This window comes from Grus americana, chromosome 1 (assembly GCF_028858705.1).
Source record: "Grus americana isolate bGruAme1 chromosome 1, bGruAme1.mat, whole genome shotgun sequence".
Classification (NCBI taxonomy): domain Eukaryota; kingdom Metazoa; phylum Chordata; class Aves; order Gruiformes; family Gruidae; genus Grus; species Grus americana.
The window spans coordinates 61,108,290-61,130,010 of record NC_072852.1 but is presented as its reverse complement, the minus strand read 5'-3'; the positions used below and the strand labels follow the sequence as shown (position 1 = coordinate 61,130,010).

At 39.6% G+C, this 21,721-nt stretch overlaps 1 protein-coding gene across 2 annotated transcripts in view; it reads left to right on the top strand.

Annotated features, from left to right (window-relative positions):
* Nucleotides 1-386: 386 nt before the first annotated feature.
* CRY1 (cryptochrome circadian regulator 1) overlaps nucleotides 387-21,721 on the top strand; it is a 38,784-nt gene continuing 17,449 nt past the window's right edge. For both annotated transcript variants that reach the window (XM_054813767.1, XM_054813766.1), the window contains exons 1-2: nucleotides 387-544; nucleotides 21,125-21,233. In XM_054813767.1, the coding sequence (XP_054669742.1) occupies nucleotides 387-544; nucleotides 21,125-21,233 (267 nt within the window). The remainder of the gene's footprint in view (nucleotides 545-21,124; nucleotides 21,234-21,721) is intronic.

Below are 21,721 nucleotides of genomic sequence, written 5' to 3'. Positions count from 1 at the left end.
GGCGAGCGGCGAGGCGGTGGCCGCCGGCTGGCACGAGGCGTGCGCGGCCGGCATCGACGTCCGCTTCCCGCGGGCAAGGGGGGGGGCCCTCACCGCCCCGGAGCGACCGCCGGATCCCGCTCTCCCTCCTTCCGTCTCTGCTCTCCCCGGCGCGGGGGCTCCGCGGGGTGATGCGTCCCCGCCGGGCGGCCGCCCCCGCCGTCTCCGCCGGATCCTAGAATCTCCAGAGGCGAGGCCACGCGGACCCCGTGCCGCTCGGCCCCCCTCTCCGCGCGGGGCGGCGGCGGCCGTTGCTCGCCCGGGCGCCGAACGTCGGCGCCGCGCCATGAGCGGCTCCGCGGGCGGCGGCGGTTCCCGCTGAGCGCCCGCGCCCCCGGCCCGTCGGCATGGGGGTGAACGCCGTGCACTGGTTCCGCAAGGGGCTGCGGCTCCACGACAACCCGGCGCTGCGGGAGTGCATCCAGGGCGCCGACACGGTCCGCTGCGTCTACATCCTGGACCCCTGGTTCGCCGGCTCCTCCAACGTGGGCATCAACAGGTGGCGGTGAGTGCGGGGCGGCGGGGGCCCTAATCCTCCCGTTATGTATGCGGTCACGCTGCTTCCCCGCCATCCCCTCCCCTCGCCGCCCGATTGGGCCGCCGCCAGCGCCGGCTTCCCTCGCCCGCCCGCCCTCCCCGCGGCTCCGGCGGCGGTGTTACATATCCAGCCCCTGCGCCGACCCGGGCTGCGGCTGCCGAGGCGGGGGAGGAAGGGGGAAGAAGTGGGGAAGCCTCTGGCGGAGCGCGGGCCCCGGCGGGGCGGGAGGCCGTGGTTTTCCCGAGGAAGGGGGGCGCTTGTTCTCGCATGCGGCCGTTCCACGCCCCCCGGTGCCCGCCCGGGCTGGAGCTCAGAGCAGGGCTGCGTCGCCGGGAGCCGGGCTGCAGGTCCCGGGAGGAGCAGCCTGGAGGGCTTGCTTCGCCTCTGGGCAGACGAGAAACCCCGCACCGGCACAGGGTGACTCCGCTGCTGGAAAAAAACTGTGAAGCTGCTTGATTGGTTCAAAAGTAATTTCTCAGGGTATCTTTCCTGCAGGGAAGGGTAGGTAGCGTCCCTTTCCAGAGCATACAGATCTTTTCCTATGCCTTCAAGCCAGCTGTGGTCCTACCTGATACAAAAATGAACTTTACTGTGGAGTTGTGGCTGACGCTTCCATGGTAAATGTGTGCCATAAGGCGGCAGAGGTTAATGGGACTTCCGTTGTGTACTTATCTTGTGAAGTTACTTAAAACATCACTAGGGGTCTGAAAGTTGTTACCCTTTTAAAAGGCTTGATAATGCAGTAGAGTTCTTCTATCATCCGTGCGTACAGCATCTGGAACTTGAAATAACTGTGAGCTTAGCCTGCCCAGACTATGATGCTGAGAAGTTGCCTAATTATGGAACAAGCACAATGAAACTTGGCTTCACACCATGTCATAGAAGAATGACAAAGTTGAGATACTTCGAGTTTTGGTTCAGCTTACTTCTCTTCAAGGACTGTTTCTTTCAGATTTAATAATTTCTATCCCAGGTCATTAAATACTTTAACACCAAGATAACTTACCTTCGGAGGTTTGGTGTGTGTGGTGTGTTAAATGTTTTCTGTGAACTTTAACTTGATGGCTATTCCATTTTCACTGACAAAAATAACATTCGTACCACTTAGGAATGATAATTGTTAGATACTTACCTTCACTGAGGTTCATGATGTACATTTCTTTTATAGAGACTTTTTAGTTTTTTTGGTTGGTTTTGAACAAGAGGGTTTTTGAATAACAAATCCTGACTTTTTATGAAGAAAGCTCAGAGGTCCTAGTTTTATGGATGAAGCATGAACAACTACTTAAGTTTTAAATGAACGTGGACAATTGGAACCAGCCTAAGTGTTAAGGAAATCACATGTCTTGAGAATACTTCATAGGTCTCTAATGTATTTGCAAATGAAATGCTAAACCGCTTTTGGTTATATTCTCTGCACTAGTGAATGATAGACAAATGTGAACTTTGATTCTAGCAAAAGGAAGTTCATGTCTTCAGTGCTACTGCCCTGGTTCTTCAATGACTATTTAATATGATCATTAGCTAATACAGTCCTTGAGTACATATATGTATGATATATTTGGTAGTTGGTTTACTTTAACAGTGTTCTTGGGGATCTAAAAGATAACTAGTCCCTGCGCTGCATTTTGCATTTGAAGAAACCCATCTTTTTTTAGTTGCTGGTTAGAGGGGCTGAGTTTTTGGTGGTGTGGGCTTGCTTATTTATTTACTTTATGGAGAGGAGCACTTTTCTTTTAGCCCTTTTTCTGTGCCCCCCCTCCCCCGTGCCGCAAAGATGTCCCAGAAGAAGGGTAAATTACAACTCCCCTGTCCAAAGCACTTCAAACAATCTCCTGGGACTTAAATACCCTCAAGGCACATGCTGCACATGGATTTGAGTAGGAAGTCTCTCTGCCTTCTAGCCTGGTTTTGTGAGATCTTCATATTTTTTCAAGTTTAAAAGTATGGTAACTTTATAGAATAACTGGCTGCTAAAGCTGTATTTTTATTAGCATGATCTCAATAAATTCTTATTTAAATGAACAGTTACTAGTTTGGAATGAATTCATTTTAGGTTCCAGCATTTTTAATGAGTTATTTTTAACCAGTGGTAACACACACATTCACAGTGTGCATACACAAGATTTATGATGCAGTTTTTTTGTTTGCCAGTCTCATTCAGCACTTGCAATTAATAATCAAGCATTTTATCTCCTTGGTCACTTGATGACCGTAAGAAAGATCCTTGCTTACATGCTTGTGGAGTAAAGTGTTGGATTAGTCAAACACTTTATTTGAGATGAGGAGCAGAAGCCCTTCAGCATTTGGAACATGAGTCAAATGTAATCTTCTGGTGTGAATTTACAGTGGTCCTTTCTTAGTTTGGGTTGATTGACGCCCAAGAGTTTATGTTCTGGTGAGTTTATGGTCCTAATGCTCTGGTCAAAGCTCTTGTCTGTCAGAGTTCAAAATATATCTAACGCAATGGCTATGAGAAAAAATGGTGCAATAATACAAGAAACCAGGAGGTTTAGTTCCTTGTTAGAAGTAATATTGTCCCTCTGCAGAGTCACCGCTTACGGTTCATTTTTAAAAAATGGGTTTTAAATCTGGCAAATAGCAGCCTTTAATACATAGGTGCTTTCTGATTAACTTCTCTCTTTAAACAGTCATGTAACACTCATGAACTAATATTTTTTTGTAATTGCACTATTGAGCAAGTCTAATTACTAAACAGTCACATGGTCTTACTGACCTCCTTTCTCCTGGCATTCAGCCTACCTGTTCTAAAATCATGAATGCTACGTAACAAATGCCAGGGCCTTCCTCAACTCACTTCATTTTTTTTTTTCTGGTTCTGTTCTGTTTCTTCTTATTGTTCCTTCTTTCAATCTGTCTAATACATCAAGATGTGCTTACACTGAGACATGCTTTTTCTATATAATGAGTTTTTCGGTGTCATTCACAGATCAAGGCTTACGAGAGTGGGGTTATTTGGTGCAGTAAAAGGTGATGGAGAAATGGTGGAGGGAGAGGCTAAATGAAAAATAGGTCTAACGCTCTCTTAAAGTTTTGTCAATTGCCCTTAAACATTTGGCACCATGCATCTAATTGTGTCAACAGAGTAGGCAAAGAATGTAACTTACGTACTCCAACAAGTAACCATTACCTACTTATGAAAAAATGTGTTCCTATGTGCTCACAGACTTTTCCATATTAAGGAGAATGGGATCTCATGTTTAGCAATATCACTGAGGGGAGGGTTTCATTTAGCCCTGGTTTTAGTACAGAGTGGCAACTGATCACAATACCTAAAAAGAAATGCAAACATTCTGGTAGTTGCTGCATAAGAATTTACTTTGGCTAATAATTTACTTTTTTAGTTTGTCTTTTTGAGGGTGTATGTATGCTTTTGATATGCTAGTTAAGGCTCGCTTGCAGCAATTGATTTAAAAAGATGGATTGGATAGTCTAATCTTGCCAATCCTTGTATTTCTTGTTTTAATAATTCCTGAAGAGATCAACTTGCACTTTTAAAATAAGAGTAATAAAACTTGGTTTGTGTATCTAATAGATTTTGTGAGAATATTGATGTGTTCAACATTCTGCAAAGTTAGCTACTGTTGTTATGGCAGATAGTCCTATTGATTTAGGAGAAAGATGTAATTTTTTTTAACACTCATACCTCAAAGCATATAAAAAATTAAAAACCTGAGGAAAAAAAAAAATTCATTTCCAGGACAATTACAGCAATTCATAGAAATGGGAGCTTGTTTTAAAAAAATAATACTTAGACGTCTTTCTGTAGCATCCATTAAATTTTGCTATTCTATGCATCTTTTTTGAAAATATGCTTACGGTTTCAGGTTATGTAGGAAATGATTTGTCCTATAGAGACCTGTTTGGATGTGGGATTGGTGGAGAAAATTTGTCAATAGAATTCTTCTTTGAGTCATTTCAGTGTTAAATGATATCATATCTGTAATTCAGGCAGGCAAAATGTGTGTATTGTACTTTGTTGATTTTGGTGACAAGGTTGCTATGTAAAAAGGAGTGTGCCAAAATAATTATGACTTCCCTGCTAAAAACATCCCCTTAAGTTTGTTTTCATGGTGTAACACTTAAGATGACAATCTGTTTGATTTATGAAGTATTTAACATCAAGCCAATCATCTAAAATATAGAGGCAAGGCTCTTGATTTTTTCATATACAAAGACAGACATACATCAAGTTTGGGAGTAACATTAGTTTTGTAGGTATTCTGTAGATACTTTGGGGTTCCTTTTACAGAGTAGGTAGTCTGTGCTAAGCTCTGCTGCTATAGCCAGAGTGTAACAGGTCAGCAAGGGAACTTCAGTATTCCTGTGCCGTGTTCTATACATACCTGTCATACCTTTTAATGAGTGGCTTCAACTCTAGCTCGGTGCGCACTTTGGAGCACTTTTGTCCGACCAGCCCATTAATTTGAGGGTGATTAATCTGTAAATTTCAAAATCTGTTATCGAAGAGCGGTAACTTGTTTTCAGTTGGGAGTTTTGTGGTACCGGTGGTTAGATTGGAGAAACCCTCCAGTGCCACGCGCCTAGGTTGCCCACCTGTCTTCTTTCATACAAAGCCCCGTCTACCCCAAAAGTGCCCACAGTTCAGCGATTCCCTCTGTAGTTCATGGTGTTATGTGATCTAGTCCTATGATTTACAAAGTACGTCATTGAGCCACGCTGACGTATGTCCTCATGGTTTTAATCCTGCAGTGTTGATGAAAGGAGTGGTTCCACCCTTTCGTGATAGCACACAGCCCTGTGGTGAACCGGGTTAGCTCATCAATCTGTCCGAAAGAGATTAGTTACCAGTTTTGGTAGGATTAGCTCTGTGGTAGATTGTGCTAGCAAAAACATCGCGGTAGTAGTAGCAGCAGCGAAGGGGCGAGAGTGGGAAGGGCAGGTACGATTTCTTTCAGTGGCAGTATGAATTCGAGCCAGATTAAAATTGCCATGTAACTGTGGCCTGCATTGCTCATGTGCGTAGTAACCACTGGGTGTTTTTTGGAAGGTCCTTACCGGCTTCTTCTGTAGCTTGCCATGTGTTGATGGCCTTTGAAGTTATATTGTCAAAAATAAGTATCGGCCTTATTGTGTTAGGGGAGAGGCCCAATTTATTTTTTGTCAAACTGTCAGAATGTGAGAAATAACCCTGCTAGCTGAGAAGTTACACTATGCTTGTTTGTTATTTTGGTGAATGATCTTGTATCGCCAGATTCTGTAATGTAACTACTATTAAATTGGACAAGAAATCTGCACTAGTTGGTCTGGAGAGAGCAGGCGGTACGGCAAATCCAATTTTATACGAAGCGTTCAATAAGTTGGTTTTTTTCCAAGTAGCAGTTGTTATAGGACAGAAGAATTCCAGTGAGCATTTATACAATTTGCTTTTTGACTGCAAGATTGATCTTGAAGGAATCTAATTCCTCAGGTTAAGAAGTTTTGAGGTTTGAGAGACCTGATTTTTACATCACCAATCTCCAACTTTGAGGATATCAAGAGAAGATGTAGGTGGAGTGTCCTTGATAACTAAGAGTAGTGTGTGGACTTTGAGTATCAAGGGACAAATTCTGTCTTGAGACAGCTCAATAGGATTATTTCAGTCTTCCTTCTCTCTTGGGATCAGAATTCTGGGGGTTTTTTTGTTTTATTTTACATAAGTATCAATAGATTACGTTCTTTATTTGAGCAGGAGAAGGTAATCTGTCTGCAACTTGTGGTGTTACCTCCTTTGGTCATAAAAGGAGAGGGTGATAACCCCCAACAAACACCATCTGTGATGAACATGAAAGCAGCTTTTTTTAGGCAATCAAGAATACAGAAATGTTTTTCCCCCCCAACTGATCAGTATGTGGCTGATCAGCATCAATGAATTCTGTGTCAGTCCTTCAAAGCAAATTATTTTGGATATAAGCAAATTATTTTAGATATTTTCATCCTCTTTTGGCCACTTTCATGCAATCAAGTATATTTCCCTCCAGTTTATGAAAACATCTTCATTCCTACCAATGGAAGCAACTCTAAACATATCTCATCATGCAGTATTGCAGAAAAAGCTGTTTATCACTGTACCACCTGAACTTTTTGGTTTCTGACGGTTTATCTACAGCATGGAAGCCTTTATTTTCCAGGAAAGTGATTCTTTTCCATACCCCCTTGATGCCTGGCAGGTTTTCAGGTTAGTTATATAACCTGTGATAGGAGGAAGGTCAAGCTGCCAGTGAAGTCAGCCATTTTTTCAGTCTGGAAGTTATGCTGAAGTCTGTGATGTATTAATTTGTATGTTGAAAGAAACCCTTCACTTTAGGGAATTTTGTGACCTTCCCATAATGATCTAAAAAGGCAAAAGTCTGTTCGAGCATCTTTCGGTTGTGTAAGTAGTGTGGGAGTACGTGGCTTTGCGTCTTACAGGCTTAGTAATTTGCATAGCACGTTTTAGCAGATTTAATAGCTGTGCCTTTGGTTACCTCTAGGAAAGGACTGGATTTGATTACTGGGGTAAGAATTTCACGGTATTTTGGTACAATACATTTTATTTAATTTTTTCAGAACTGTAAATGTGGAGCAAGGTTAGTTTGTGTGCTTCTGTATACGCCTGGCTTTCAAGTTCTTTGCAATCTAGGTCAACAGGTGAACTATAATTGCAGTGTTCTTCTAACCCCAAAGCCTCCATATATTTTCCAGGTCACCATAAAGCATTTGCTTTCATTGCTTTAGAGTTTTGTGTGTGTAAATGTTTCTTTATGCAGAAATAAAGCTTTAGTGGAGGTGAAGGATAGACCAGAAAGGACTGGGGAAAACAGGTCAATATTGCAATGTTCTGTTTCAAGCATGTAAATGGGAGACAGCTATGGCAAAAGTCTAAGTGTATATCTACACTTTTGGAGCAGTTATGAATTCTGAGAGCAGACCAATTACTAATGGTGAGATATTATTAAAAATTAACACGAGCCTTGTTATTGTAGAGAGTAGCTGAGCTGCAGTGAGCAGAGCTTCCTAAAATATCCCACCCCATTTTATGCTTTGATACTTTCTTAAATTGCATTAGTATTTGAAAGGTCTGAAAGTCTGTATTGGTAAACCTGGGTAGGAAATAAGAATTTGATAATACTCAGGGTTTTGGAAGTAAATTCAGGTGTCAAACTGTGGTTTATAATCTCTTTTAAAAGTGCTAACTCCGCAAGTTCCTTGCAATAGGTTGGAGCCTATTCAGATTGTCAGAGATGGAAGGGATTTCTTGCAGTTCAACATTGGTCAGGATGTGTGCTGCAAGGCTGATTTCTGTGTTGACAGGCATGTGATATCATATACATCTGAGCTGAGCTTTTGTGTTGTGCGTTGCTTCCTCCTGCAACTAAACTATAGAAATTTTCTGGGCCTGCTTTTGAAACTTACCTTATCTCAGTGTTTCTTGATTTGTAGGAAAGCATTTCCTTTCCTGTTCAGTCACATGCATTCCTTTTTTTAACATCTGTTAGTATGCTTGTGACTCTTGCACAGCCCTGAGAAGTAAAGGCTGCAACATTCTTGCACTGTAAGTTTGATTCCTTTCAGAACACAAACTCTTATCCTTTCATAATGAAAACCGGAAACATTGGAAAAAAAATCTGTTCAAGCTCAATCAGGGAAGTTGTGAAGTATGAATACATGTTGTTATTGATTCTTCAGTGGTGGAGATGAAATATCTACAGCACAGTCTACTTGTCTACTTAGGAACAACTCTGTAAGGAAAACTTGGATTTTTCTATCTGTTATTTATACAAAGCATGGAATCCATGACCTAGGAAATGCTTTACTTTTTATAGTAAGGAACCTGTGGAGTTCAGCACTTGCAGGTTTTTTTGTTTTGTTTTCTTAATGCCAATATTCTACTTAACGTGTAAGTGAAGAGTAAACTGTGCTGCAATTGGGGGGGGAAGGGCAAAACAGTGATCGAAAGAACAGAAAAAGGAGGGCAAGTTTCATCAGAAAGATGAGTAAATAAATAGGTAACTCCTTCATGTAGGTTGCTTGCTACTTCACGCCTTGTATAGGTCATAAAGCATGATCATGGTCTGCATAGTTAAAATTTTGCTATGCACTAAAGATATAGAACACCATGGCAAGCTTTATCTCTGTTTCGCAATCTGTGTGTGCAGTGCTGAAGTACTGGAGAAGTGTACAGAGAATTGTGAGACTCCATTTTATAGAGCAAGTGGATTATTTGATTTCCAATACACTGGATTAATTGAAGAATGGAGTACATTTTTCTTTCCTCTGAGTTGAAATTTTCTGCCTGTAAATTCTGTGGCATCAAGTGTGGTTTTTTGTTGTGTGTTGTTTGGGTTTTTTTTCTCCTATTCTTCATATTTCACATTCTTGAGAATAAACAATTTTTTTTCTAGGAGTCTTAAAGTAGAAAAAGAGAACAATATAGCTTTTAGCAGAGATTGCCTGCTATTGTTTCCCTTATTCCCCTCTCATGGGAGAGGCATGACGCTACCACTGTAAAACTGAGATATGCATTTAAAATAAAAAATTGTACAAAGTAATTTTTGCCATCCAGGTTTCAGAAAGGTCTTTGGGGAAGAGGTTGTATTTTGGGTTTATTCTTTGTTTTCTTAAGTCTTCCTACTCAACTCAGGAAGTGGAAACTATCCAAGCCTTAATGAGGGTGATCAAGCAAAGGATGTCATCAGAATTATTTGTTTTATTTGGGTTGCCTAGGGATCGTTCCTGTGGCTTTCCATCATTATTTTTCAGTAGATGACAAGCTTAGTAAGATCCAGTCTACTGTGCTTTATCAGTGTTTCTTTTTAGACAGTGTAGCTATTTACTGTTGTTATGCAGTATATCCCAAATCCTGTGAATGCTTCTTTAAATGATTTGTAATGAGTGACTTCTTCATTTTCTTTTTCTCCAGTGTACTCTTTAACCTGGAAACATCTGCTAATGAGTAGTTTCTTCAGTTTATGACAATGGGAAACATTGTGAATTCCTGTGATGTTGATAGTTCAATAATTTAATTATGGTATATTTTCCCCTTTTATTTTAAGACTTTCATAATCTCATGAAATCTATATAAAGATTGGTTTTGATCATATAGTCATGGTGGTTTTTGGTGAGCAGAGGTTTTTCATTTGATTGAAATTTCCTTTCTGTAAGCTAGTTGCCAATAAATTTACTGATGAGACGTCCTTTATTTCAGTGGTAGTGTGTTTTTCTTCTAAACCATGAAGAAAATCGTGGGTTTGTGAGGATAATGTGGATCTTCCTATTTTTACATTTTAGATTTTGGCTTTCTGCATTCTTTCAAATATAACTCCACAAACCTCTCTTTTTCAGTGCCAACTCCGAAACACTGTGTTAGTTTGCCAAAAAGTAGTTCTTCAATGCTGCATTTACTGAAAGTTTTACTCCAGTTCTTTACTACTTCCATATGGGACAGCACAATGGAGCTTGTGTTTTTGGCACTGGAGGTCACGCTTTCAATCTGAAAAGTGTTACTAGTGATCAGATGTTACTTTATCAGCAGCAGCCTTTTTGATTTTTTTAATTCTATGATTTTTTTTTTTCTTCTACTAGTCTATCTTTCTTCGAGAATCCTACCTTTGCAGCTGCTGCTGTATGGTTTGTCAAGTGCAATGGTAACATAAAATAATTTTTAGTTTGTTTTTTTTTTCTGTTTGAAGAGTGTGAGATTTGCAGGACTAATTATCTCATTATATATGATTTGTTCCCAAGTGAAAGCGTGGGAGAAACTTCAAAAACTTCTCCACTCACAATACTGTATTGTCATCAATTCCAGTATTTTTCCTGCTGAACTTAAAAATTTTAGGAAGACTTGAGGTAAAGTAAACTTTGGAGAGCTTTGCTGTGTGTGCTTTGCTTTTTGCTGTCATAGCATGGGCTATACCTGTCAGAATCTTTCTGTTAACCAAAGTTTAATTAGGATGTACTATATGGTAATGCATAGCTGGCCTTTTGTTGGAGTGAGTTGCCTTTTGTTTGGAAGTGTTAGTGTCTTGTGCTTGCCTCTTAAATTTTACTTGGAATGAAAGCTTTTAGGGTTTGCATAAATTGATCAAAAATATCTATGCACAAGTCAGCATAATTGACATTTGAAGCCTTGTAGGCTTATTTCTACAGAGATAATCTTTATTTTCTTTATGAGGTTGAGATATAGCTCAATGAAAGGTTGCACTGGTAATCTTTTTTTCCTTTGTCATAAGGTTAATGGTCATTAACAGCAACAGGAAATTAAGTAATTGCCGATGTTACTTCCGGGGTTCGCGTGGTACCTTTGTATTCCCCTCCTCCACCATCTGTCCAGTGTTAAATAGGGTTTAAAAACGTCTTAGCTTTTACCTGGCCTTCATGAGGGATTTTCTTTTATGCAGATTTAATATTATTTAGACCTGTAATAAAGGATTACGTCCGGTAGCTCATGCTTGGCTGGTAGCGCTGAAGCAGGCAGTTTGTGCTGAAGCTTGCTGCCAGCTGTTGATTCTGGCAGGGGACACGTTGTTCACAAGCTGCTGTTCACTTTCACACCTTCCCCTTCTGGCTTTTTTTATCGGCTTTTCCGTTTTTGTACATTGGCTTGGTGCTTTTTGAACTCCGAGCACGTATTAGGTTTCACTTAACCTTTAGCAGCCACCGCTTCTAAATGCGACACGGAGGAGCAGAACCGACCCGCTGCTTGTACCTGCTCGAAGCCTTTCTCTGTCCCGGCTAGGAATAAAGTTCAGCCACGGTACGGGAATCCTCTCGGAGCAGCTCGGAAGGGAAGGAGAAGTTGGGCTCTTTCTACAAGGGTTACATATAACTGGAAAAGTAGGTCATTGTGGCAGGGAGTAGTCCAAACAGCCGCCTGGTTGCCGCAGCAACGACCTACTTTAGGAAACTATTTTTGTTGATTCATATTGAAATGTTCTTCTTACGGTATAAGGAAATGATCAGGTTATGAGACATGTAGTAATGGAAGCTGCAGACTTTGCAGACTCCCCCCGTGTCGTGTCTGTCTCCCATTTCCCCGCTTCCCCCCCCTTTTTTTTCACCTCTTTGGTCTTGCCCCTTGATGTTTGCTTTTCTTCGGTTTGACCTCTAGTGGGGAACATCTCTTCGTGCTTGAAGGTTCTGCATAGCAATAATACTTATCAGCGGTGATTAAGTTTCCAGAGCTCAGAGCCCTACAAATGCTCCCCTATCATTTTTGTCTATAGAAATAACTTTGGAGTTTTAAAAAAACCAACAAAACCCAACAAAAAAACTTTTTTCTTAGGAGTGTCTGGAGTATTGCTTTTTCTGGAATGCTAACAGTTTCTCTTGATATTCAACTGCTTTTATTTTAACCTCTTTGTCTCCAACAAAGTTTATCCACCTTCAGGAAGGTGGGCTTGGCACACCCCACCCCCCCACACGCCCCACCCCCTTTTTTTTTTTCTTTAAATTGGCAGTGTTCCTGTCTGCATCTCTTCTGTTGCTATTAATTCTGATCTTGGCACAAGCAAACTGGAAAAAATAAAGTGATCCTGTATAAGATGATGTTTTCCAGTTGTCTACCTTTATTCTTTCAACAAAGTAATAAAAAATCTGTGACTGGTGTTCAGGAGGTGAATTTTGGTAATTCATTCCTGCCTTCTGAAAGGAATGTGTAGACAGGGAAAACGAGTAAAGTGTAAAAATACAGTTGTTCTAATAAAGGTTTAATTCTTCATAAAATAATTCTTCATCTAAACTACTATCACTTCTGCAGAGACGATTGAATATCACTTTTTAGTTATCAGAATGTTCCACTTAACTGTACAATGTATATTTTTCAAGATTAATTTAGTTACTTCAAGTGAGGTACTTTTTGTAGGTCCTGACCTTCAGTATTGCAGTAAACTGCTGCAGTTGTGGCAGATGAAGATAGCATGTTTATCTAGAGGTTATTTGATTTTTTTTTTTTTTGTGTCTATTATGTCCTGAGCTATATTTTGGTTTTGTTTACCAGGGCTTATGTTACTGAGCTCCGTGCATCTTTTTCATCAGCTCTGGACTTTGAGATGGAGGGCCTCTGCAGCATGAAGTGAACCATTACCTCCATTAGTCTATTCATATGCTAAGAAAGTTTGGGACAAAGTGGGATTTTTCTGGATTTATGCAGCTCAATAAACAAAGCTGTTTCAGTTATTTGGGATGTTTTGTTTTTTAAAAAATGTTGATTTTTTTTCTACATGATTATTACTCAAAAACCTAAACACATTTTGTTCATGTTTACCTTGTATTCAGATGTAAATGACTTAATTTCCGGTTTGAAAGACTAGTTCAGAAAATTTTGGCATTGTTGATTCATAAGAGTAGCAATGGGAAGGTAGGATAATGCTGAATGTCACACCACCATAAGACAAGCAACACAGAGATGAAATCCAGTCAGTTTTAATTAAGATTTTTCAGGAATGGCTTTAGGGTTTTTTTTCTGTTTTCAACACTTTCTACCAATTTCTGTGCTTGCTAGTAGATTTCAGCTCTGTCCTTAATTCTCTTGTATTAGTTTAATAGATTTTTCAGATATGAGAAACCAGAGACAATGGAATTACACCTTAAGGACTTGCAATTTATATAGTGTAGTTGAGCAATATATTCATTTTATGCAGTTTCATTTCTAGGAAACTTAAAACTGCAAAATCTCATTAGCAGTAATTATAACCTAAAAAGGTCACTTTAATGCGAGGAAAGTAAAAGGGTTTTATTAAAGTAAATGAGGGGCAGTATAAAATTTGTCCTTCAGAATCAGATTGCAAGACTGTATCTTGTTGTAGTGCTCTTATCACACTTGCTCTTTTGAAATGAGCCGTAGCTGTTACTTTCTCATGGACAGCTTAGATTGCTGAAAATAACGTGGCTGAACTATTTTATAAAGCAGGCCAGCTCTGGTTTAATTACATCAAGCCTTATGAGCTACTCCTTTAAATAAGAGAACTTGGGTACATGAGAATAAGGAGTTTTAAATTTATTTAAATGAGCATGTCTGTACTCTCAAGTAACTTAATTTTGTAGTTTGCTTCTAGGTTCTATTTCCCCAGCTGTCCCCGCTGCAAATACATTTGTTTGCTCTTGGGTTTTTCCTTTATGGATCCAACTAGTCTCTCTCTGGAAAGAGTAGGCATAAGGAATTAAAGTCAAATAATAAGCACTCTGATTTATCAGATTGGAATTAGAGGATTAGAGAAAAATAAACACAGAATATATACATTAAAGAATGGAAGACACTGGGAGACAGGTTTAGGAAACTGTGAGCTTGTTAGTCTCATATCACCAGAAGACTGACCTTTGTAACAAGCAAGTAATTTGAGATGCTTGTTCCTAGTTATATGGGAGTAGTTTAGATGAATAATAGGTGCCCTTTGAATGTGAAGGTAAGATCCAGATCTTTACAGAAGCTAAATACGCTGTTTGCTCTGACGTATGGCTCACAAAATAAGAACCAAATGCAGATTGCTATTTGGAAGATTATGAATGCCTTTTGAATAGGACAAAAATTTTGTGTTTCCTTTCTTTAGGGAATGCTACTCTTGAAAAGGTAGTTCAGTTGGAAAGAAATTAATGAGGAGTGATACATAAGGAAATGCTAGCTTTGTGTCCAATGTAAACTAGGTTAGATTCAAACAATGTTATTGTTCTTAATAGAGCAGTATTGCTTGCTGTAGTTGGTATTCTAGTCCCACTCCATATGTGAAATGGTCTTTACTACTTAGCTTTAAAGAAGATGCACCCGAAAGGACTCAGCTTGGAGAGATTAAATTTTAAACATTGCTTTCTCTCAATTACTGTTTGAAGCCCTTTCTTTCATCCTTTTTCAAAGAGTTGAATTTAAGAACCTCTTTTACAACAATTATGAATATTTCAGCTGTATGTGGGCTTGGGTGTATCTTGCATTCTTCCTCCATCACAGCTCTGTTTTGGCTTGAAGATTATAACAGTAGTAAATATTAGAGGGAAAAAGCCAAGTGACGCACTTCATGGTCTGTGTTTGGGTTTGTTTCTGCATGTGGATCAGCTCTTACTAAGTTATGAAAGATGCTGAAGTCCTGAATTGCACTCTAAAGGAGCTGGTTTTTTTCTCTGCTGACTGTAGAGCAGCCCTGCAGGAGATTAGTTAGCTCCCACAGCCGCTTCCCTTAAGTATGTAGAGTTGAATAACGTGAACTTTTTCCTGCTCTTGTGTATAAGCTTAAAGGATAATACCTCTATGAAATGTATTATTGTATGCCTTTTTAGGATGTGGAAGTTGTATGTGGTATTTGCTGAAACAATGTAATATATTAAGGCATGCCTCTGTGACCTTGATTTGGTAATAGGAAAATATTACTATGGCTTGCTGCCAAAGGATGCGGTGGAGTGTACATAACATTTAAATCCTGTCTGAGCTTAATCTTCTTAGAGTTTCATAAGAATATACTGCTCGCACTAAGACACATTGGTTGGTGGCAGTCAAACAGGAAAATGTACTGATAAAATATCAAGTACTTGTATATAGGTACATCGAATTTGTGATACTTCTCAGTGTCTCATACTCTGTTTTGCTATTAGATGAAATCTGCCTTATACTTCCTGTAGAAGCAAGTATGTGGAATATGTTTACCTAAATGATACTGGACTTTCATAATGACCAAACTGAACATATGGCAAAATAGCAGATATGTATGAAAGAAAGGTGCTTTCTATCTCTTCCCATGAAAAGAAATAAATGTTGCATAATTTATTAATACAATTAGGGTCTAATGCTGTAAACTATACTCACTCAAATTAAAAAATGCAGTTGATGTTATACAGTATGTAATATTCTTTCTTTTTATTGAATCCAGCTCTTCTAAACTCTGAAAGATGAAGGAGGAATATCTGTTAGCAACCTTGGAAAAAAAATTGAATGGGAAAATAAAACTAGCAGATGTTAGGCTGCTATCAAATATCCACGAGGACATGAGTCTCATATGTGGCAGTGCTTTTCTTTCACTGGAGAGATTGTAATCAATGGCTTGGCAGGAGGACTTGTGGGTAGATAGAAGGTATTTTAAAAGATTGGTTAAACAGAAGTTTGAGTGGATTGCTGGAAACCAACCAGTCATAGATAAAAATATTACTTAAATTAGGAATGAAACAAGTTTTAGCACTGTTCTTTTTCACTCTTCCTCAGAATGAGGAAGCCTGACTAGATTCTATTCTTTTGTGTGGTACTGGCTGTGCAGTTTAACACACCTGGCTTGCCTAATGGTTAAATTCAGAATCTGGATCAGTTCAGAAAAAAGACTGAAGTTTCTTGATTCTTCATGGCTTAGCACCACCATTTTCAGATGTGAATGACACCTGAAAGAGAAGTCATTGCATTTTAAGTCCTCTCAATTGCCAGCAACTGTCCTCACTTCATACTGGTGAGGATGGTTCTATATGAGTACTGATTCTGGGTGTTTATTACTCCTAAAAATAACCCCAAACAAGACTTAATGGTAATCTTAAACAGTGGGTCTGTAAGAGTATTCCTTGCACGTCTCCTCCTAAATAAAAATGCTACCTTTTTAACAGACTGCTCCTGACTTCTTCCCTGGAGAAAGTCTTTAATCATGTTAATAGGCCAGGAAGGCCACATGACGTGGTGCTTAGTTTTGTTAATTTTGTTAATGGCTAACTGTGTTAACAATTAGTTATTTAACTTTTTGAATTTCTGCTTTGATGGTACTGGTTTATTTCATTTGCATGGTAGCTAAAATTATGATCTGTATTATGGGAACCAGTTTCTGGTGGTCACTCTTAAGATGCATGGGGGCAGAATGTTTAGTTTAGATTTTAGACCCCAAGCAGCCTTTGCATGAATGGCAGCAGGGAAGATTGTGGAGTTTCATGGAGTAAACAACTAAGACTTTATGTGCATGTCTCTGAAAGAATGTGGCCTTCAGAGGCTTTCATGTAAATTCCGAATATCATAATTCGATGACCCTGAGCAAAATGTGTGTAATGCCCTCTAAGAACATTGTTTGAAGACAGGTATGCTTTGCATTAGCATCTTCCCTGTGTTACAATAAGTATTTTCTGCCTCCGTCCACCACCTCAGTCGTGCATGTACCACACACAGTTTGCTACTATGAAATGAGTGGGTGAACTTTTCCTTCCTCTGGTTTGTCCAAGGGAAGTTGAAGACCAGATGCAGAAACCTGGGCTGATGCTTTAGTCTGATAAAGAATATCCATGCATCTTTTCTGTGTCTCTTTAATGAAGTCATGTCATGTAGTTTTTATATTCATTCAAAGTGAAAAAGAAAGTGCTTTCCCATTGACTGTTAGGTTGAGAGGAAAAAGTTGGTTTAGATTGCAGACTTGGAAACATGACCTGTTACTGTAGGGAGAGATTTAAATAGTTCCTAATTGCCACACTTTGGTGTGAAGTGTAATAGAGTTCAAGCCTAGTAGAGCTTTTTCTTCATAGCTGCTAAGAAGAAACTGCCTCAAGAGCTCATATACTGAAAAGAAATTACTTTTTATGAGAAGGAGGTTTCACACTTGGTTTCAGTTCACAGACTAATTTACCATTCCTCTTCATTTGTGTTATACTGTGAAAGGAACGTGTTTGTGTGCATTTTGATGTATCTCTTCAGAGAGAAAGCTCAAATAATTTTGCCTTGTCTGTGCTAGAATGCTGCTCTTAATTACGTTTAAATGTCTGCACTGAGCAAAACACCTGCCTGTTCCTGGGCTGCAGTAAGTGCCCATGCATGGCGTTAGAGTCATTCAGAACTATGTTCACTTGCAAACAGGTGTTACTAGTCAAAATGATACCTTGGAAAGCTAGAAAGTCTTCTCTTCCAAATCTCGTAATAATACAATGTGACAGTGTGCTGAATGCTGAGAATTATTATTTTAATATTTTTCTATCAGTGTGCTTAATATGTGTGGGGTCGTGCGTGTTGTTGACATGTTATTACTCCTCCCTGACGTGTGTGTATGTTGATGAAACATTAATTTGCTAGGACAGGAGATAAATGCAATGCATTACAATGCCATGCCAAAATTAGAGGAAGTGCCAGAATTAGAAGTTGTCCCAGGGAGTTGGTACAATTAAAAAATTTCCTTTCACGTAGGCCTATTCAGATGGACATATGTTAGATGAATGTAGAAGTTCTGAAAGGTAGACTTTTCCTTCCTTAAATACAAAGTAATTTGTATCTGGATATACCTGAAGCTAGGCATTAATTAGCATGTATTTAACCATAGTAAAGATGCTGTGCTGCTCCTGTAAGTTCTAAAGGTACTCATGAGAAAAAGAGGAGGTGAAAACTTTGGGTATGACAAGTAGTTGATTCAACTATAAGTTTCTCGGTAGTGGTTGTATCTAGAAGCAATGATTTAAGAAGGCTCATTTTTTAATTGAGCAAGGCAAATCTGTTCGTAGGCTTTTCTTTTTGACAAATTTTACTAACACTTTAATGAGCGAATGCCTTTAGATGTAGTATAGCATAAACATAGTTGGTGAAAACAAAATAGATGAGTAATTATTTGCAGCACATTTTGTTAAAACACATTTGGTCCAACTGAATGATTCAAATATGCTTAATAAACTGCACACTTATTCTGAGTAACCACTTGTAAACTGAATCTGTGTTCTGAAAGTCTGAAGCAATATTCTTTCGCATTGCTGTTACTATAGATATTGTAGGGTCGCTAGGGTTTAATTTGGTCTATTATTTTTTAACAATATGCTTTCAGTGACAGTCTCGCAACTCAAACTGTGGTTTGGCTGTTTTTCATTTGTTCTGGTTTTGTTCAGGGGAGGGGGAATGTCTCTCTCCCTCAGCCACTCTGCTGCTCCCTTCCTACATATGTTTAACCATTTGAGCCTACACCGTTATGTTTTTTAAATACATGAAAGAGTTTTATGGAGATTGAAATGCGGGAGTGTGGTAAGAGATAGTTAAGAGAGATAATAGAGGGGATTTGGGGAACCAACAAAATGGAGATTAAACAGTATTAAGGGCAAGTTTAGGGATCTTGGATGTGAATTGGAGACTGGGTCAGTGCATGTAATCTTCTTGAATAGGATTTTGTGCCAAGTCCAGACTAGAAGTTGTTTGTTATGGTCAGGTAGGAAGAAAAGAGATCGAGAAATTAGAGGGAACTGCGATGCAAATAAGAAAAACCCCATACAATTTCCTGAAAGACAGATTTTTTACTTTGAATAGTTATGAGCATTTTGTGTTGCCAATTTCTCTTCATACCCTTTCCCTATATTCTGTGATAGGAAGCTAAAAACAAACAAACAAAACAACAACAAAAAAAGCACACCAAAAAACCACCATCACAACAACAAAACCCCACCAAACCAAACACCCCAACCTTTCCTGGACTGTTCCAGAGGCATCTGGAACACCATTGCAGTTTGCCTGCGTGGGGATTTGTGAAGTATAAGTGAGGGCACGTACACTATGAAAGTAAGATTCAAGTGGATAAAGATGAGTGATAAGGTCTGTCATTCCAAGTTTCAAAAAAATGCTAAAATGAAGCTGTACTTTTCAGAGTTCATCTGGAAGTGACTTTTGCCTGGCAGTGTGGGGCCCAGGTTCTCTGACAGAAGCAAATGCGATTCTCATCTGATTCTTAAATTACTCCTGTGTGGTTTCTAACTAAATGAGTATACAGAAGTTTCTTTTTAGATACAGCGTTTCCTTCATGATCTCACTACTCTGGAGTTTTTATCAAAATAAAATTTAGCAAAGTGAGAGAATTAGACATTTCTGACTTGTTCCAGTCATTAACATAGAGGTATAATTGCCAGCCAAGAAGCAATTGTATTCTTGTACACTGGCTTCCTCTCAGGCTTGCTTGCTTTCTGTTACCCTTTCAGGTCAAGTGAGCCACGCATTTTTGGCATTTAATAGCAGCTAGGGGGGTTTCCTGCCAGCCTTAATTTTTATAATTTTTCCCCATACAAAGTTGGAGGCAATGTGCGTTAGGTAGGCATCACTTATATATTGCTACATCTCTAGAATATGTAAAAAAATGTTGGTAGGTTTACAACAGTCATGTGTGCTATATCCCTCCTAGAAGGTGTAGCATTTTCATTGTAACTGGTTTGGTTGGTTGGTTGGGTTTTTTTGGTTGGGGTTTTTTTTGGTTGGTTGGTTTTTTTTTTTAGGATTCATTCTTAAAAACCTTGGTGTTTTACGAACTCCTGGTTGCTCGGTGCCTTTATCTTTGCAGTGCTCTTGGCACCGCAGAGGTGCAGCCTGCCGTTCCCTGGCAGCTCTGCACCCTTTCACCCAGGCAGCGGGTGCAGTGTCTCCAGGCCTCCATGGCACTGCTTTCCCTGCCTTGGTCTCGGGCGGCTGCTCCTGTGGTGTTATCCTCGTGGCCTTGCACCTGCACATAATGTCGTTACAGCCAGCTCTCTTGGGAATAATGGCTTGCAGTGTGGAAATCTCCTCTTTTTTTCACCCCTTTGGGTGTAGCTTTTGGTTTATGGCAGGGGATCCAATAATGTGAGCGCACAGAGGTTAATGACCAGCAGGCTCTGACTCAGCAGCTGCCCTAATCAGCATGCACTTTGGTGAGTGCCAACAGCATTGTAAGAACAGCGGACAGGGTTTGAGCAGCTCCTGGTGAAAACTATATTATTACAAGGAAAAATGTTGTGGAGGAGCCACCTGTTACACCAGAGAGGAGTCCAGGGGAAGGGCACTTATCTGGGGACCCCCAGCATCTTTCTGGCTAGCCACAAGGGAGAGTTTTCATTTTTCCTCTCCCTCCTTTTGTTTTTATTTCTTCCCCCAAACAACTTTCACCATTGGAGTTACTTTTAGATAGTGTATCCACTAATAAATCTTTGCACATCTGAACCTGTCTCAACATCCTTTGTGCAACTACCTGCTTTTCTTGAAGACTTGCGGATTTGCAGCACCCCATTCCTCCCCTGCCTTTTCCTTTTCCTTTTTTCCTTATTTGCTGATTTGATCATTAAATAATTCAGGTGAGGTTACAGCCAAGATGCATGAAACTGTTATATAGCGGGCTATTTTTATAAATGAAGGCCAAAGGGATAGTTATGACCATGTAGTTCTCTGGTATGCTGTTTTTAGTAACAGTTCAGGCTGCTGTGTTGTAAGAAGGACTTGGATTAAGTTTACCAGCAGTATGCCAACAGCTGATTGTTTGTTTGTTTGTTGGGGGTTTTTTTCTGTGGTGTGCTTTTTTCTTTAGAGTGACAAGATACTTCTAGTTTTAGTTAAGACTTGAGTATGTTTTAATCCATTCTAGAATTGAATAGCGTTGAGGTGAAAACTTAAATGACAATGCACTTTGGTTTTCTGAATTCTGTATTATTGAATATATTATGTGGTATTGAACCACTGTAAGCTAAGTGTAATTAGGATGTGAACATGCATGCATCACCAAAATACACACCAAATACTGAAAGTCTGATTGTCTTTGGATTGTTCCTCTTAGTTCCCTTTTTCTATTGTAAAATTGTCTGGATTGCCTCAGAAAATAAATGGGGTTTTTTTGCAATTCCTTGCAGATTCCTGCTTCAATGTCTTGAGGATCTTGATGCCAATCTACGGAAACTGAATTCACGTTTGTTCGTTATTCGTGGACAGCCAGCAGATGTTTTCCCCAGGCTTTTTAAGGTAAATGCCACCTTGCAGTTGTTGACTGACAAACTAATTTTAACTAGGAATATTTCTTCTACTATATACTTGAGTGCAAGTTGTTATCCATGCAAATACTTAACTATACTTGCACTTTCTCTTTCAGGTTGTTTTTGTTAGATTTGGGGTTTCCCCCCCTCATGTGCATATCACCAACTGAACAGAGTTACTCTTAGACTTTACAGTTTTTGGTTTCTTTCTTTCCAGAAATGGAACTGATTTCTAACGGTTTGCTAAGTCTAGGTACTGTATAGTCTAGATTTTTCCTTTTGAGATTCCCTTTGAAATACTGAAATATAATTCTGTGCGCATGAATCCAGGTTCAAAGCCTGACCTGTAAAAGCAATGTTTTATATAGGCCAAATATCTGCTGTGGTTGCTTTTTGGCCATTAAAAGTGATTTAATAAGCTTTTTGCCAGTAGTAAGCTTGGTAAAAGCATAGTGCAGGTAAAAAGCAATTTCTAGT